The sequence below is a fragment of the Bolinopsis microptera genome, chromosome 1, assembly GCF_026151205.1.
Source record: "Bolinopsis microptera isolate Bmic1 chromosome 1, MBARI_Bmic_1.0, whole genome shotgun sequence".
NCBI classification, from domain to species: domain Eukaryota; kingdom Metazoa; phylum Ctenophora; class Tentaculata; order Lobata; family Bolinopsidae; genus Bolinopsis; species Bolinopsis microptera.
The window spans coordinates 16,612,154-16,631,619 of NC_087072.1; the positions used below are offsets into that span (position 1 = coordinate 16,612,154).

Consider the following 19,466-nt stretch of genomic DNA (forward strand, 5'->3'; position numbering starts at 1 on the left):
CGACAAATTTGTTAAGTGGGATTTGGAACAATGAGAACATTGATCAATTTTTAAGACAATTAATCTATATTGCTGCGATTTTCGAGATTTTCGCCACGATTTCGCCTAGTCGCGGCGCCTTGTCGCCGCAATTTTTGGCCTATATAATCGCGATTTTCTTTTGTCCTGGACAAATACTGAATAATTGGATATAGTTGTTTACCATAGTTATATTCCAGGTAATAGCATAACGTAATATCTTTAACAGTGTACCCCATCCAACCAGGTAGCCTTTTAGGCGAGTTGTTTTATGTTTAGTGCCCGGGTAGGCTGCCCGTCGCAATTACCTTCCGGGTAGTATTGCGTGCAACTTATATCAGAATTTTTGGAGACGAATGGGTAAATTTAGTGGTAAACAATAAAGATGCTTTTAGTTTTGCATGACAACTTAAGTAATTGTTTAAGTGATAACAAGTGTAAGATAACCTAAGGCATAAGAAATTAAGGGAAAAAAAGCGTAGTAATCGAACAATTCTTAAGGTAAAGCTTCTGGACGTAAGAGTAAGACAGAGCATTTAAAAGCTTGAACATTTAAAACATTTAAGGGCATTTAAAAGCTTGTTGTCTAAGTGGGTACTATTGTCTGTAAAAAAACCTTTTATCAAAGTAGGAAACCTATCATGACAGTAAAGCCCTTTGTGCCAAAGTACTCGGTGCTCTTTGCCTATATCAGATATTCCAGCATTCAGTCGATCATTTATAATATCAGTCGATCATTTATATCTGTAAATTGCGTGAGCAGAAGACTTTGTAACAGACGTCTTGCACTACCAGGTTTTATTGTAAAGTTTTGTTTAAATGTAGTTGCACTATGCAGTAGCTGCATGACCATATTTAAGTTTAACAGGCGTGTATGAAACTACTGGTATTAAATAACAAGCTGCTCGCAAGGATAAGGCAGGGCGGAGGACCGAACTAGATAAAGATAAAGATAAAGATTTCAGCGTGCCTAACAGTAACAATTTGACCACTATATCCTCATCATAACAATGTTTATTCGAGCAAACAAAAAAATTATTATTTGTTCATATGATGTTTATTTGAGCAAACAAAAGCATTATTACTTTTTTCATATGAAGTAGTCAATATCATTATTAGTTACGTAATATTATTAAGTTGTAACGTATTATATTTATCTTTTGATACTTTAAACAGGTTTATAGGTTCCAAAGCGGCTATGTTTGAAGTTGACACAACTGTTTGATAAAGTTAACATTAACTAATCTCCTGTCATTTTTACTGATATTCCGGATGTTTTGTCATCGATCTGTCGAAAATCTTCTGTAATCTGCAATTAGTGCAATTATTTATTGTGTTTAAATTTAATTCCTTTGTAAGTTGTAACTGCAGTGATTTCTGTCAACATGCTTCGCTCTGTAATATTTACTACACTTACCCAGTTACTGCAGTTACTAACAGTTTCCAACTGTTAACAATTCCTAGCTGTCCCACAGTTATCTTTCACAACTTGCAACCTTTTGTTGGATTTTAATCACTTCTGATTCAAAACTGAAAACGATCGCCATCTTAATTTCCTGAAATTGATCCCGGCTTTCAAATTGCAGTTTTGTTTCGAAGTGATTTTGATAAAAATTGTGAAGTAGTCAGTAGTATTAGTAAACTCATTTATTGCAATCAGAATACATACAACTTGAGGAGAAGGTTTAATTGTCAGTGAGTTTAACACTGGTTACAAGAGGAGGAGGAGGAGCCCAACAAGTACCCGCTAGTAGTAGTTACCTGACACTACTTCAATACACTACTGCAGCTCTGTACCATTAGTCTAACGTTTAATTAACTGGAACCCTTCCTTCTCCCAATAATTGCACTTTCACTGTACCTCCTGTCTCTGTTTTCAGGAAAATAGCTTAACCGTTGTTAGAGGTTGGAAAATTAATAAATTGATAGTTTGGCGTTATAGTCGGCATATATTGAAAACTTAGTTCATTTATAATTCAGAGTCAGTTGTAAATTTGTGAGTGAGACGATCACTTTTTTACTTTTTCATATGCTCAATGCTCATATGTTAATACTTTAATATACTGCTAGTTTTTCTTTAATAATTTTGGAGCCATGATTGGATTAAGAAGATGCATCATATTGTTTACAGAGATTAAAATATATATCATATGATTCATAAGTCCAGACTTTTGATTAACATCAAACGATTAGCTAATATAAACCATCAGCAACAAATAACGATTCTATTCGCTGCGATAGTTTTTATTTGACTTTTAATTAACTTAACGTCTGCACAATCTATACATATATTCAGTATAATGACACCTGCAGTCCATTTCGGCTACGCACTGTTTGCTCAAACATGCACACGAATATCTATTAAATCAATAATTGTGAGGTAATCGTTACCTTGGACCCCAGGCTATAATTATGTTCATTATCATAAACATAGAGATTCGGTGGAATGACAGGCTGAGCGCCGCCCAGTAATTGGTAATCGCAGTTACTTTCACACAATGTCATCTCCTTGAAGTTGATCTAAACATCTTTTCTTTGTCCACCACAATAAATTCGGAAATGATAATTAAAATCTTAATGCCGAACAATTTCCGCTTATTAATCATATCTATCTTGAAGATCAAGTGAACATATCCGAGCTGAAATCAGTTTAGCGTTAATTCCACCGTCAAATGGGCATGTGTCGTAAATTCGTTTAACATATCTATTTGTCGTGATCAGGAAAATATAAGGCAAAGCAACAAATTTTCATTCATTTCAATATCCCTGAGAATTTAATTGTCCGAGTTTCGTTTCCGAGTCTGGTCATGATAGCGTTTATTTGAGCAACCAGGATTTGAATATTTTTAATAGGTCGTGGTACCTTGTTGTTCCTTTAATTTTGTTATCTTAAACGAACTTTTAGTTCGGCAGAAATGCTGGAACTAAAAACCATGTCTGTTTGACATATTGAGTAAATAATTGATTTATTGCAATTTTTATTTTATTTATTGAAGTCTGGTTATTATCTTGACATATATTCTTAGCTGTCATTACTAACATGTGTAATTATATTTTACTTCGAATTCGTTAACACATCTCTGACAAATGTACTAATTGTACAACTATCGATAGGAAAAATTTAGCTGAGCTTTTTTGTAGCGATTATTGAGCCATTTCTAAATTGTTTCAAATTGTTTTGTTAAAAGATATCGACAGTTTTGATGATATATAATTAATCGCTAATGCAGCAGCAGCAGCAAGAAGATTATGAAATCCAGCACCTGATTTCTCTATCGAACAGTTATCTCGACATGACCTTCACGTTCGGCGCAGGTCCTAAACATGATCCTTACATCAACTACTTTTTTGCAGCATTCATGATCGTGTGCTTCATTATTTCAACATCACTCAACCCCCTCATTTTCTACAGCTACACCAAGAAAAATAAAACAATCCAGAACTTTCTGTTTAAGGTGATAGCCTCGACGGACTTTCTGACGAACCTGGTGCCGACCCTTTTTATGAGCTACGTGTTCCTCAGCAAGATGCAGTTCGAATACACGTTCAATAACCAGCTACCTGAGTTCTTCAGCTGTACCTTTGGGTGCATCTCTCAAGTTACAACAACCATGATGGCAGTCACTCGCATGATTAGCATCCTCAAACCCTTCTTTATCGTCAAGTTTAAATGGGTACTGGCTTACCTCATTTTCTACGCAATCTACATGTCAATTGGAAACGCTGGCGGTTTGATCATAACCGGAATAAGGGATTCAAATAATATTAGTGAGAAGGAGTACCAAATAATGTTGAAGGAACATGGAAACAAGTTGGACTTCACTAGCGTCGCTACCATAGAAATTCTAAACAAATTCTTATGCTTTGCCATGAATGTCTTTCACTGCTTCCTGGGTATTTTCTGTAGTTTCGTCACCGTCGGATATCTACGTTCCATTGTCGGTGGAAGTGCTGAACAAGTTCGGAAGTTGAAAAGCTGCAATACCATCCTCATCATGAACATTCCCTATGTGATTTCTATCGTCAGCAATTTTCTTGCTTATTATCAAGTTATAGGAATAGACTTTAAACTTGTTAACCACTACCTACTCCCCATTCTAACAAGTGCCTTCAACCCATGCGTCATCGTGGCGCGCACACCTGCTCTCAAGGTAGCGTTCGCATCACCAAAGAACCGGCGACAATCCATGTATAGCAGAAGTGCCGTTACAACAGTTCACACCCAACGATTCACCCAAAAGACTCCCATCGTTATATTCGAGAACCCTAGCATGGGCAACGGGACAGAAACTGAAGGTTCTGGGGTATACTTTCCCGAAAACGAGAACAACATCGAGCTGGTGAGTGTGAGCAACACTTCCTCACCCTCCCCAGATCGGGTGAACTCTGCCAGCGGCAGTGATGAGAGGGTGTGTAGTGCGGACAGTGTTCTCATGGTGGATGATAAGAGTGAGTAAAGGAGGACGTGAGAACTAGACGTGTTTTAGTGATAGTATTTCGGGGCAGGGGTTGAGAGCACGATACAAGTTTTTAATTGTTTCTTATTTGTTTCTATCATGAGAGCAGAGTCTGCTCAGCAGACCTTCAGTGAACCTGGAGTGCGAGAGTCTGGTTGACTTTGTAGACACAATCATGAATGTAGTGATGATATGTTTTATTATTTGATAAGTTATTCGTTGCGAGAGCTAGTGATTTGTTTGGTCAAGAAGCAAGTAAACGTGATCAGTGACGATATTGTTATTATCACGAAGACTTGTCGATGGTCAGGCAATAATTCCAAACGCAATTTATGTAACAAGCAATGACTTCTAAATCTTGCTATTGAGGACTGGATTTCACTCCATATACCTCCGTAAACCCACAAATATTTGACCGAACTATGACAAAAACCAAATTGCTTAGACTATACACGTTTGCGTTACAAATTTCCATAAATTGAGCTGAAGGATAACATGTTAGCGCGCAGGAAGGTTTACTTACTGGCAGGATATCAAATTTTGATAATTTCTTCCAAAGCGTGACCTGAATTATGTAAAATATTTATATCTGTGCAGTGTGCATTAAGTCTGATCTAGTAAATCTAGTAAATCTGTGCTATTTCCCAGACACTAGCTAGCCAGCTGTCTGGTGAGAAAGTTAGTTTGCTGGGTGAGAAAGTTAGTTTGCTGGGCCTGACCGTCCCACGCAGATCCGACTGTTTATAACTGATTAGATTAATTAATTTGTTGAAAGATAATATTTAGATGTTAAACGATTTTAATTATCTATTAACTGGGCATCGTTCACTCAAAATAGCTAAATAGATGCGATATACGTACCAGTGCAAATAAATTCTTATAAAATGTTTCTGGAGATGGACATCGAATATTCTAAATCGATTGTAGAACCATTCTAAAAAGGTGTTTTATTTAGCTGTGGGGAAGTGTGGCCATAAAAAGCAGTCGTTTAGTAATAAGCATTACATATATGCTGAAACAAACTAAAAATGCAGTTATCCTTCAACAGATCCACTCTTCAATATATGAGATAATATTAACGAGTTAAAGTAATAGCTATAAGTATAACACTGGTGGAAAGGACATTTTGAATTACTGAATAATAGCAGGACCACTAGAATTGGTTCACATCCCTGAAAACACAGCATATGCGGTCCAATAGTTACAATTTTCCAGCATTAGTGTTTAGTGAACGCCGAAAAAATGTTTTTCGAAATATCAGTATGTGCATGGTGCATCGGTGTACTAAATTCTTTAGTAATTAACGAATTGCATTAAATCCAAAGAGAAAACGGTAGTGAGCGTTCAGATAACTGTAAATGTGATAATAATAAATTCAGAATTAAAGATTTCGATTGTTTTATAATATATGTAATTACCTAATTTAATAAAATCAATAAAATAAAATAAAATAAAATAAAATTTAAAAATCTTTGCGAGGTCACCGCGGCCAAACTAACAAACCGGTTTCAGCAGAGACCTCACTAAATTTATACATCTAGTATATTTTAACACGTAACATACTGACAAAAGCCCTTTTAAGAGGGACGGAATAAAAAATGATAATCTACGCAGGCTCTTGTGACAATATCCGACATTTATCGTACATGATATCGTAAATTTTGGTTGTGAAAATTGCTTGATTGTATGCATATACATTATACAATGTATTTACGCTTATATTCACTGTACCTCTTCAGGTGGCCACGGTTGAAGAAGAACCTCCAGAAGATGCCTCAGCAGACACACTCCATGATTTAGTTTCTAAGTCTAAATTTGTTGGAGAAAAGGAGGCCGACGTTTCTGAGATTCATGTTAGGGCTATTAACGGTAAGTGTCACCTTACTTCGCTGTTACGGAGGGATCATGTATTTGGCTTAACTATGATATCCATGTGCTGATGATTAATGCTAAAAACATGATTCTGAGATCTGCAGCTGAATAATTTGAGACGCCGTCCAACTCTCACTATTTAAAAAAGTAAAAAAAAACATAACAACGAGTCACAAACTCAGGTGGGGGATCTTTCAACTGGAGGTTCCTACACAAGTTCCACTACGCCTATCTGGAGCGCAAGGTTATAGTTGAGGGAGAGATCGAGGACCAAAAGTTCGACCCTGTTATTACTCTGAATATCAGTGATGCTGATCCTAGTATTGCACCACTCCCTTATGGTAATTATTGTGGTTGAAAGCTGTAAATTTATTTGGGAGATATGGCGGAATTAGTTCAACTAATATTAAAGAAATATTGATTTAATGAAATTAATCTGTATCATAAAATTAAAGTTATCTGTATAATAAATACCAATTATACCTGGTTTCTTAACTAAGACCCCCAGGTTCAGTGTCCCTGAACCTAGCGAACTGTCCTAGAGGAGCAACAGACTCAGCTAAATGTCACATGTCCATGATCCCCGGGTACGAAAAACCACCAGGTGGGTCCATGTTAAGTCTGGAAATAGTTTTTGCAGATAGAAATTAAGAGAAATAGCAGGTAGAAATGAAAAGGTAAATCGAAGTCTATCTTTATTATAATGCGTAAACAGTAAACAGCTAATGTGAACTGGAGTATATTTTTAGAGTTGATTGAAGAAGAAGAAGAGAGTGGCAAAAAGGAAACCATTCCCAAGCTAACCTATCTGTCTGTTTTTAAAAAGAAGAAAACACTGGGTATGAATCAGAATGCAAACAAATATAGTTTTAGACAACTTATACTTATAGCGTAGAAAAGTCATGAAAAGTTAAGTGGTTGACATTGAAATAATCTGCAGATTATTTATTTGTGGATCACCTTGAATTACAGCTCCTAATTGCAGGTTGGTGGCCGATTTATGTTAAAAAACCGAACGGGTACATGTACCAGACAGGCATGATAAGCTGTGAGCTGGAGGTAATGACCAAGGCCCAGGCCGCAAAGAGGCCTGCTGGGACAGGTCGAGGGGAGCCCAACACTAACCCTGTAATAGAAGAACCTATGTGAGTAATACATTTTTTAATTGGGCATTGGGGCTATAACAAATTTTAAAATTTGCGACCTGCTTAGCATTTTGTGTTTTAGCATTAAGTTTTAGGCTTTAGTATTAAGTTGAAAGCTCGGATGTTTTCACCAGTTTTGTATGGATGTATAAAATTTCAAATGAGATTGATTAAACCATTAAATCACTTGAATATTTCATTAATCAATCCATCTCGTTTCAGTCGCATCCCAACAACGTTCCCAGTGATTGATTCTAAGGTTAAGATGGTGAAGTTTATCTGGAAGAGTCCTAACAAACCGAAACTGATTCTTGGACTCATAGCGCAACTTGTAGGCGGGCTTCTAGCTGGATTTCTCCTCAACGCTTCCGTACGTTTTCACTTTTCACTCATCTTTATCAGTGGCATTGACTCAATACATTCTAAGTCCTACACCTTGTATTCTACATCGCAATATAGGTACTGATGAAATTAAAACTACTGTCGGTTATTATTTGACCGCCGCAATACGGTTTTATAACAATTATTTCAGGGTATGGTTACAAGTTTGCTCGGTGTTGGTGGTGGTGAAGAAGCATAAAAGACAAAATGCGAAGAGACCAAACGTACCACATTTACATTTACAGCCCATGACCCGCGGCCGCATTTGAATAATCTAAACTGCACTCGAAACCAAGGAACTGGCAATGGTAAAATCTAAAACCAAAGCCAGTAGAGAATAGAATTGTAAATTTTCTGTAGATGTTAGGGCGGAATGATTTTTACAGAGTCGAAAGAAAGTAGAATGACAATAGATTATTTTGCTTACAGTTTAAATCGATAGAGATGACTCTAACCAGCTTTGCGACTTTCATTTATAGTTTAAATAAATGACATCTTAAAAGTTTTTTATCTACTGAATTAACATTGTTAATCACCATGTTGTAACCATAGATCAAGGATTCTTTTAACATTTCAATATTACAACACTAGTATGTTTTGGTTGTCAAAGTTAAAAAAAATATGAAGCATGATGATGGTGGTTATGATGATGATGAAGATAATCTTGCTTGATTGACGATGTCAATCCGTCGAGATCGTTGCTCTGCGAAGCAGAGCAACGATCGTCGACGGATTGAGATAATTACTTTCATCACGCGCATTGTGAGCCGCGCCAAATGAAATTGATGACAATGTGCACTTTGGTAACCAATACGGTAATCTAGCACGTGTGGAGCTGAGAGCCGCGCACTGCTCCCGTATTGCTGGCAGGCAGCTGCAAAACTGACTGTCATGATTGATTGATTGGGAATCGAGCGGTTTACTCGATTAATGTTTACTCAAAATTATAATACAAACAGTAATAGATAGAAAATAGTAACGTTAAAGAATTCTTTTAAAAAACCCTCTGGAAAGGGCACTGCACACGGTTTATCAAAAAGTACACTGTGATCATGAAGTACTATGAACTACAGATTTAAAAAACACAACGCTTCACGCTACACATGATATTACACATCCATAACCTATAGATTAAGAAGTTTAGAATTGCACTGAACAGCTTGGACTATTGATTTTAAAATTTTGTGCAAAATTTTACCATCAGTGATTAATGATTTTGGCCGGTAACTCAGCGCTTACAGTAATTATGAGTGCGCGATTGAGATTAATGTATGGAAAAAGAATTTAGCGGCAGTGAAATGCTTGCTTATCTACGCTAAGTGGGGGTAGTTATGCGAGCGGTTATTATATTGGTAGTCAGTAATTGCGAGTTGTCATTTAAATTTGTGTCATTTAGTGTAGTTTCTATGTGCTGGGTTGTGTGATTTTCATACTGCTCCCTGTTGCAAGCCATTAATTAGACAATAGACTTAATTTAAACTTAGATTATATTCGTTTCAGTTGAAATTCGATTCAGGTTAAATGTTAAAAGTTTAAATTTCACGTCTAGACTGTCTTAGGCCAGGAACATTGTGCAGTAGGAATGGTTGCCACTCGTTAACATCACCATCACTTTGAAGATTAAGAAGCATTTTCTTGGCACTACTCTTGAACAGATTTATCGAAAATAATGTCGGAAGTGTAGTAACGTCTGCTTTGTCTGCGAAGACAGAGAGCAGTGGTCCCTTGTAGAAAATACTGTTTTGAAAGTGTCTTTTCCCGTATAACTGGAGCCAGGAGCAGGCTGACGTGTGATCAGAAAGTTTTGTGGGTATGTCGACGGGAAAAGCTTGAGAGATGTTTTTGGGGACTAATTGTGGCATGCTTTTAACTTTATGCATCAAGATAATTGAGTTGTAAACGATAAGACCATGCACAGTGAGAATTTCATGTTCACTGAAAAATGGCTTTGTGTGTTGTGGTAAGGCACCTTCCTTAAAGTAGTAGTTTACGAAGCCAGGCATAATAGCCCTTATTCCTTGCTTCTGTTTGCTGAATAAAGCATCTATATGGCTTTTTGCAGCAAAACCCCATATCAATGAACAATAGTTTATATGAGACTGTACAAAGCTTTGGTATATCTGGAGTCTAACTTTAATCGGCAGCCGACTTTTTATTTTGTACATAATACCAATATACCGCATCATTTTCGCTTTAAGAGCAGTAATGTGACTGGTCCAGGTCAATTTTTCGTCAACAATTACGCCAAGAAATCGGGCCTCAGTTTTTCGCTCAATAGTGGTGCCTGCAATTTGAATATTTACGTCAGGTGTTGAGGTTCTGTTGGGTGAGAGGAGCATGTAGCACGTTTTCTTAAGGTTTAACGAAAGACCATTTTGATCTACCCAGTTTATCAATAAAGGTGAAAATTCGGTCATCTTTTGTAGTATTTCTTGATGATTTTTACCTGAGATAATTATGTTTGCGTCGTCAGCATATAAAACAAATTTAGCGTACGATTTGATTTTTGGCATGTCATTGATATATATTATGAAAAGTAAAGGTCCTAAAATACTGCCTTGCGGCACTCCGTGTCTCATGGACTGTGAGGAAGAATTTGTGCCCCCTATTGAAACATACTGACTCCTGGAACTTAGATAAGACTTGAACCATTGGTGTGCTAGTCCTCTTATGCCATAATGATACAGTTTGTCTAAGAGAATATCGTGGGAAATTACATCAAACGCTTTGCTAAAATCAAGTAGGAGGAGTAGAGAGACCTCTTTTTTGGAGAGGTTGTGTCTAATCGTGTTGGTTGCATCAAGGAGCGCATGTTCACACGACCGACCCGGCCGAAAACCGTATTGTCCTTCAAATAAAGTGCTATGTCGCTCCAGGAAGTCAAGGACTCTTCTGTGCATGAGTTTCTCATAGATTTTTGAAAAGGTGCAGAGCAATGATATTGGTCTGTAGTTTTTCACATCCAGTTTTGAGCCTCCCTTAAGGATAGGAACTACCTTTGCAATTTTCAGTGATGTCGGAAAGCAGCCTTCATTGAAGGAAGAATTTACTACATTTGAGAGTATTCCACAAAACTTAGGACAATCCTTGGCAATCTTGAGCGGCTCAACTTTTACATCCTGTGTGGCCTTATTTTTCAAGGTACATATTGTTCGTTGGATTTCGACAGGATCAGTGGGCGAGATGAACATGCTCTCCTCAACCTGGCTGTCTAAATATCTTGCATGCCCGCCAGGGTCGAAAGTGGTACGCGCACTGATCTGATCTTTGATTCTAGTTGCTATATTAGCAAAGTACGCGTTGAAATGTTCAGCAACATCGCGGTTCGAATTTATCAAGTTTCCATCATCTCTCCTCAATTTGAATTTGGAATTTTGCTTAGCTTTCCTGCCTAGAAGTTTATTTATCATCTCCCACTGTTTCTTGGAATTGTACTGATATTCTTCAAAGTATTTTTTGTGGTATTTGTCCCTTGCTAGATTGATATGTTTTTCACAAAAATTTTTCAATTTTTTGTACGTAGCATCATTTTTCTGTGTGGGGCAAACTGTGGATTCAAAATACATCAAGTTTTTTCGAGCACACGCGTCTTCAAGCCACGGCAGAATAAAAGGCTTGGGGTTTTTCCTTTCATTCATCCTTCTGACATGCTTAGATTTGATTGGATACGCGGTGTTATAGTGCTTGTTGTAAATTTCGTTGAACTTATCATACTGCTCATTAGCATCCATGTTTGATGTTATTTGCTCCCAATTTTCAGCGTCGATCAGTTCGTAAAATTTTAAGTTATTAGCGGCGTTGAATGCACGTGTATCACGCTTTTGTGATCGTTCGGTTTTGGATCGATCATTAGGCTCATGGTAGTCGGGTGCCGCGCGGACTTATCGCTCGGTCGATCGAGCGATAAGTAGCTCCTTATCGCTCGTGCGCGTCGTCACTTCAAGCACAATTGCGCGTCGTATCGTACTCGATGCTTGCCAAAGAGCTTTAATACTTTGGTTTTGGCGTGTTACATCTGAAGTCCAGAAGATGAATCCGAGATTGTGGAACCAGATGATACGGTTTTTGAGGCATTTTGATACGGTCATTTCAGTCTTTTAAAGTAGTTTCAGAGTGCTGGAAATGGTTGTACGGTGTAGGGGGATGTGTTTACTAACTATTTTGACGTCAAAATTGTCGCCAGAGGCTCCCTGAGTCATGGAATGAACGGAATGAACAAAAATGAATTTTTTTTCTAAAACTCGTCGGATTGCCCCAAAACAGGTCGGAATCGTTTGGTATTGACCCTTATAGTGTTCCTACAAAGTTTGGTGGCCCTAGCACTCCCAGAACGCCCACTAGAGACTTAATTCCATTTCCGTATCAAAAAGCTGGTTCCTGAGTATCCGATATTGATACGGTCATTTCAGTCTGTTAAAGGGGCTGCAGAGTGCTGGAGATGATTGTACGGTGTAGGGGGATGTGTTTACTAACTATTTTGACGTCAAAATAGTCGCCCAAGACTCCCTGAGTCATGGAATGAACGGAATGAACAAAAATGAATTTTTTTTTCTAAAACTCGTCGGATTGCCCCAAAACAGGTCGGAATCGTTTGGTATTGACCCTTATAGTGTTCCTACAAAGTTTGGTGGCCCTAGCACTCCCAGAACGCCCACTAGAGACTTAATTCCATTTCCGTATCAAAAAGCTGGTTCCTGAGTATCCGATATTGATACGGTCATTTCAGTCTGTTAAAGGGGCTGCAGAGTGCTGGAGATGATTGTACGGTGTAGGGGGATGTGTTTACTAAATATTTTGACGTCAAAATAGTCGCCCAAGACTCCCTGAGTCATGGAATGAACGAAATGATCAAAAATGAACATTTTTATAAAACTCGTCGGATGGCCCCAAAACAGGTAGGAATCGTTTGGTATTGACCCTAATAGTGTTCCCACAAAGTTTTGTGGCACTAGCACTCCCAGAACACCCATTATACCCTTGGCTGGATTCAAGAATTTAGAACCAGTTGAGCAGATAAAACGGATTTTGAGAAATTTTGTCTGCTTGTGTTGTTGCAGAGAGTTGAATTTGGTTCAACAGTATTCAAACAAGATGTGTTCCAACTTAGTTTTGTAGCCCTACCAGTTTCAGAACGTCCACTAGAATCCGGTTCCATTTTCTTCCAAGAAGCTGTAGACAAGGTTGTTTGAAATTTAAATTTAACCTCTCTGGTAATACAACTTTTTACTTGGATGGATTTCAATAATTAAAGAGAGCAGATTGTTACTTTGTTATTTTTGAGATTTGATTTTTTGATATCATATGTATAAATGTATAAATCAGTTTCTACAAATTATAACAGCAATTGGCAGTAATAAAGCGGTAGTAATAGTTTTGCACAACATCAATCATAATATCATTCAATACTTCAATACCTTCAAAATAATTTAACTCGGTTATAATAATTTAAACGCAGATCTAAAAGAACTAAGCACAGTAGTAGGATGAACTTCCAGGCAAGGTTGGAGGAAGGTAGAGGTGAAGCTGTGGGTAAGGATAGTAGGCTGGGAAGGATCCATTTCTGATCCAGAGCTGATGATTTGGGTTGAACTGATGATTTAGGTGGTACAGATGATTTGGGTTGAGCTGATGATTTGGGTTGAGTTGATGATTTGGGTTGAACTGATGATTTGGGTTGAGCTGATGATTTTGGTTGAGCTGAAGATTTAGGTTGAGCTGATGATTTGGGTTGAACTGATGATTTGGGTTGAGCTGATGATTTGGGTTGAACTGATGATTTGGGTTGAGCTGATGATTTGGGTTGAACTGATGATTTGGGTTGAACTGATGATTTGGGTAGAACTGATGACTTGGGTTGGGCTGATGATTTGGGTTGAACTGATGATTTAGGTGGTACAGATGATTTGGGTTGAGCTGATGATTTGGGTTGAGTTGATGATTTGGGTTGAACTGATGATTTTGGTTGAGCTGAAGATTTTGGTTGAGCTGAAGATTTGGGTTGATCTGATGATTTGGGTTGAGCTGATGATTTGGGTTGAGCTGATGATTTGGGTTGGGCTGATGATTTGGGTTGAACTGATGATTTAGGTGGTACAGATGATTTGGGTTGAGCTGATGATTTGGGTTGAGCTGATGATTTTGGTTGAGCTGAAGATTTAGGTTGAGCTGATGATTTGGGTTGAACTGATGATTTGGGTTGAGCTGATGATTTGGGTTGAACTGATGATTTGGGTTGAGCTGATGATTTGAGTTGAACTGATGATTTGGGTTGAGCTGATGATTTGGGTAGAACTGATGACTTGGGTTGGGCTGATGATTTGGGTTGAACTGATGATTTAGGTGGTACAGATGATTTGGGTTGAGCTGATGATTTGGGTTGAGTTGATGATTTGGGTTGAACTGATGATTTTGGTTGAGCTGAAGATTTTGGTTGAGCTGAAGATTTGGGTTGAGCTGATGATTTGGGTTGAGCTGATGATTTGGGTTGAGCTGATGATTTGGGTTGAGCTGATGATTTGGGTTGAGCTGATGATTTAGGTGGTACAGATGAGTTGGGTGGTACAGATGAGTTGGGTGGTACAGATGAGTTGGGTGGTACAGATGAGTTGGGTGGTACAGATGAGTTGGGTGGTACAGATGAGTTGGGTGGTACAGATGAGTTGGGTGGTACAGATGATTTGGATGAGGGACGAGAGGAAGACAGTTCCTTAATACAATCTAGACTATGTTTGGAAATAGATGGATCAATCTTTACATAATCAGAAAACTTAGGCAAATCTATATCTGAACGTTTCAACTTCTTACTCTTAAACTTAGGTGCTTGCTCGAAATCCTCGTCTGAGTCGACAGAGGGTTTGACTGAATGTTTACGTGACTGATTATCTAACTTGGCACCTAGTTCCTTCCTATTCTGGAGTACCTGTTCGGCAGAACAAATCATAACAGAGTACGACTTGTCTGCCCGAACTTCCTCAACAGAATGAAACAACTGGTCAGAGTATCTAACTAAAATCTTAGAACTTATGGAGGTGTGGAAACTTGCAACTATTCCATCTAATACTTTCTGGCTCTCCAAGAGATTAAACTTAAGAGACCTATCAGTTATTATGCAGCTATATAAATTTAAGAGAGCCTCTACAGAGCCATCCTTATCTAGTGAGCAGTGGTCAGAACATTAATATACATCTAAAGTGTGCTTACAGGGGAAAAAGTGCTTAAAGAACTGTTGCAACTTATCAGATAAAGGAAACATGAGCTGAACTAAGGAACTACAAAACAATCTAACGTGGGGTATCTTAGGACCTGACTTAAGATCAGAAATGAACACATAAGAACCACACTCTAACCGCAGTACTACAGAGGAGCACACGGTCAGGGGGTCAGAATAAGCATGTGATAAAGGAGGCAAAGCATCCTGCATATTATGATAATATACACCTAAAGATGAATCGAACTTGTGGGAGTCACGAATGAGCTCAACCACGGCATTTACCTGAGATGTATCCATAGGGAGTAGTCGTGTTGACTGAGTTAGCTGTAAAAAACAGCCAATAAGTAAAACTCAGATAGGGAGAAGTGTAGTCAAAGAACTGGTTGAAGGAAACAACACAGTCCAGATAGGAGTAGGAAGGGAGGACTCAGAACTAGTTGTAGAAAACAACGTAGTTTAGAGTAAAGTAGGCAAAGAAGACAGGCACGTAGCGTAAACTACAAAATAAAAATGTGTATTTGAAAGATAGAGCTTAAAGTTGAAATGTCAAAAGATTGTACTCAGTGTGTGAAATAGTAAACTGAAACCGGGTGAGCTATATTTCACGAGGGTATTTATACCCGCTTCATCGTGACAGGGATAACGAGCCAATTGTTTACAAACAAGCAGCAAGCATGTGAATCCTTCTTGATAAGGTTCAGATCACGTTTGATCGCATGCAGGGTTCTTGTCTCCGATAGATCAGATCATTGTCTTCTAAGAAGATCATATCCTCGTTCTTGCCCCCTCTGGCTCCAGTGGATCTCATCATTACTCGATAAGCATCGGATCAAATGATTGCCTCAAAAACCGTATCATCTGGTTCCACAATCTCGGATACTCAGGAACCAGCTTTTTGATACGGAAATGGAACCAAGTCTCTAGTGGGCGTTCTGGGAGTGCTAGGGCCACCAAACTTTGCAGGAACACTATTAGGGTCAATACCAAACGATTCCGATCTGTTTTGGGGCAATCCGACGAGTTTAGAAAAAATTTCATTTTTGTTCATTCCGTTCATTCCATGACTCAGGGAGCCTCTGGCGACAATTTTGACGTCAAAATAGTTAGTAAACACATCCCCCTACACCGTACAACCATTTCCAGCACTCTGAAACTACTTTAACAGACTGAAATGACTGTATCAAAATGCCTCAAAAACCGTATCATCTGGTTCCACAATCTCGGATACTCAGGAACCAGCTTTTTGATACGGAAATGGAACCAAGTCTCTAGTGGGCGTTCTGGGAGTGCTAGGGCCACCAAACTTAGGCATCCAATCTTTGCAGTTGTTTCTTTCATGGTAGTTGCGAGCGTCTATACTTTCAGTCTTTAGCTTGCTCATTTTGTATTTACATCATTTGTACAAGACTAGATGGTAGCCATGTTCTGTGTCCTAAACCTAACTTTAGTGTGCATGTTATCTATTATGTTGGTCTCAGTTTAAACCTGAAAGCCATTGAATATGTTTGCCACTGCTTCTCAGCTGATCATAAATAATTTAAAATAGGGTTCAGTGTTCTGACCATTTGTGTATGTAGATGAAGCAAGGTCAGGAACCCAGCACGGTGAAGGATTAGGCCGGTTATCTAGCAAAGATCTCTGTCACTATACTTTTGTTGCTCAGTATCATTAGTATCATCATTGAAGATTGTGCATACACAACTTTATTAAAGTAAATGTTAGACAGTGTTATTTCGAATACATCCCAGCACAAATATTATCAGCTTCATCAATCTTGATATCTTAGCGATGACCCTGGTCAAACAATTTAAAACTTCTGTAATTTCATTTCTAGTATGCGTATAGGAAATCGATAAGGCTTTAAAATGATATGTTCGGCGACCTTTCAGCTCAATCACGAGACTCAGTAGGAGTGATTGAACTGCAAGGGACAATTGAGGCTAACGAATTAGCAGTTTCAAGTTAAGTTTAATATAATAACGAATTAATTATAATAACCAATGAATTATACAGGTTGTACGTACACGCCACAGAATTAAAAACGTTCTGATCGAGCTGCACTTGCACTTATGAGCTGAACGTTTGCGGAGTTAAAATCGCAAGCTACCAACGCGATACTTCCAAATATAGTTGCGCGGCTTATTAGTAAAATTAAAAATTAGCTTTCGAATGTTTATTGTTTATTTTGATTTTGTTGCATATTGTTTTCAATTAAATTATATCTAATTTACAATTTATAAATAAAATGTATACTGAATACAACAATTTTTTTAAAATCTAATTATAGTCTGAAGCTAATTTTTAATTTTACCTATAAGCCGCGCAATTGCCTTTTGAAAGTTTCGCGTTTGTAGCTCGCGATTGTAACTCCGCAAACGTTCAGCTCATCAGTGCAAGTGCAGCTCGATCAGAACGTTTTTAATTCTGTGGCGTGTACGTACAACCTGTATAATTCATTGGTTATTATAATTAATTCGTTATTATATTAAACTTTACTTGAAACTGCTAATTCGTTAGCCTCAATTGTCCCTTGCAGTTCAATCACTCCTACTGAGTCTCGTGATTGAGCTGAAAGGTCGCCGAACATATCATTTTAAAGCCTTATCGATTTCCTATACGCATACTAGAAATGAAATTACAGAAGTTTTAAATTGTTTGACCAGGGTCATCGTTAAGATATCAAGATTGATGAAGCTGATAATATTTGTGCTGGGATGTATTCGAAATAACACTGTCTAACATTTACTTTAATAAAGTTGTGTATGCACAATCTTCAATGATGATACTAATGATACTGAGCAACAAAAGTATAGTGACAGAGATCTTTGCTAGATAACCGGCCTAATCCTTCACCGTGCTGGGTTCCTGACCTTGCTTCATCTACATACACAAATGGTCAGAACACTGAACCCTATTTTAAATTATTTATGATCAGCTGAGAAGCAGTGGCAAACATATTCAATGGCTTTCAGGTTTAAACTGAGACCAACATAATAGATAACATGCACACTAAAGTTAGGTTTAGGACACAGAACATGGCTACCATCTAGTCTTGTACAAATGATGTAAATACAAAATGAGCAAGCTAAAGACTGAAAGTATAGACGCTCGCAACTACCATGAAAGAAACAACTGCAAAGATTGGATGCCTAAGTTTGGTGGCCCTAGCACTCCCAGAACGCCCACTAGAGACTTGGTTCCATTTCCGTATCAAAAAGCTGGTTCCTGAGTATCCGAGATTGTGGAACCAGATGATACGGTTTTTGAGGCATTTTGATACGGTCATTTCAGTCTGTTAAAGTAGTTTCAGAGTGCTGGAAATGGTTGTACGGTGTAGGGGGATGTGTTTACTAACTATTTTGACGTCAAAATTGTCGCCAGAGGCTCCCTGAGTCATGGAATGAACAAAAATGAAATTTTTTCTAAAACTCGTCGGATTGCCCCAAAACAGATCGGAATCGTTTGGTATTGACCCTAATAGTGTTCCTGCAAAGTTTGGTGGCCCTAGCACTCCCAGAACGCCCACTAGAGACTTGGTTCCATTTCCGTATCAAAAAGCTGGTTCCTGAGTATCCGAGATTGTGGAACCAGATGATACGGTTTTTGAGGCATTTTGATACAGTCATTTCAGTCTGTTAAAGTAGTTTCAGAGTGCTGGAAATGGTTGTACGGTGTAGGGGGATGTGTTTACTAACTATTTTGACGTCAAAATTGTCGCCAGAGGCTCCCTGAGTCATGGAATGAACGGAATAACAAAAATGAAATTTTTTTCTAAACTCGTCGGATTGCCCCAAAACAGATCGGAATCGTTTGGTATTGACCCTAATAGTGTTCCTGCAAAGTTTGGTGGCCCTAGCACTCCCAGAACGCCCACTAGAGACTTGGTTCCATTTCCGTATCAAAAAGCTGGTTCCTGAGTATCCGAGATTGTGGAACCAGATGATACGGTTTTTGAGGCAATCATTTGATCCGATGCTTATCGAGTAATGATGAGATCCACTGGAGCCAGAGGGGGCAAGAACGAGGATATGATCTTCTTAGAAGACAATGATCTGATCTATCGGAGACAAGAACCCTGCATGCGATCAAACGTGATCTGAACCTTATCAAGAAGGATTCACATGCTTGCTGCTTGTTTGTAAACAATTGGCTCGTTATCCCTGTCACGATGAAGCGGGTATAAATACCCTCGTGAAATATAGCTCACCCGGTTTCAGTTTACTATTTCACACACTGAGTACAATCTTTTGACATTTCAACTTTAAGCTCTATCTTTCAAATACACATTTTTATTTTGTAGTTTACGCTACGTGCCTGTCTTCTTTGCCTACTTTACTCTAAACTACGTTGTTTTCTACAACTAGTTCTGAGTCCTCCCTTCCT

The 19,466-nt window shown here is 38.2% G+C and overlaps 1 protein-coding gene across 1 annotated transcript in view; it reads left to right on the plus strand.

The window, feature by feature from the left end:
- Window positions 1-8,457, plus strand: part of LOC134811458 (myoferlin-like) — a 33,921-nt gene extending 25,464 nt beyond the window's left edge. Inside the window, exons 22-28 of the mRNA XM_063818296.1 lie at window positions 6,215-6,344; window positions 6,530-6,688; window positions 6,856-6,951; window positions 7,097-7,186; window positions 7,333-7,492; window positions 7,715-7,862; window positions 8,025-8,457. Coding sequence (XP_063674366.1) covers window positions 6,215-6,344; window positions 6,530-6,688; window positions 6,856-6,951; window positions 7,097-7,186; window positions 7,333-7,492; window positions 7,715-7,862; window positions 8,025-8,072 — 831 coding nt within the window. The 3' untranslated portion in view covers window positions 8,073-8,457. The remainder of the gene's footprint in view (window positions 1-6,214; window positions 6,345-6,529; window positions 6,689-6,855; window positions 6,952-7,096; window positions 7,187-7,332; window positions 7,493-7,714; window positions 7,863-8,024) is intronic.
- Window positions 8,458-19,466: the final 11,009 nt, after the last annotated feature.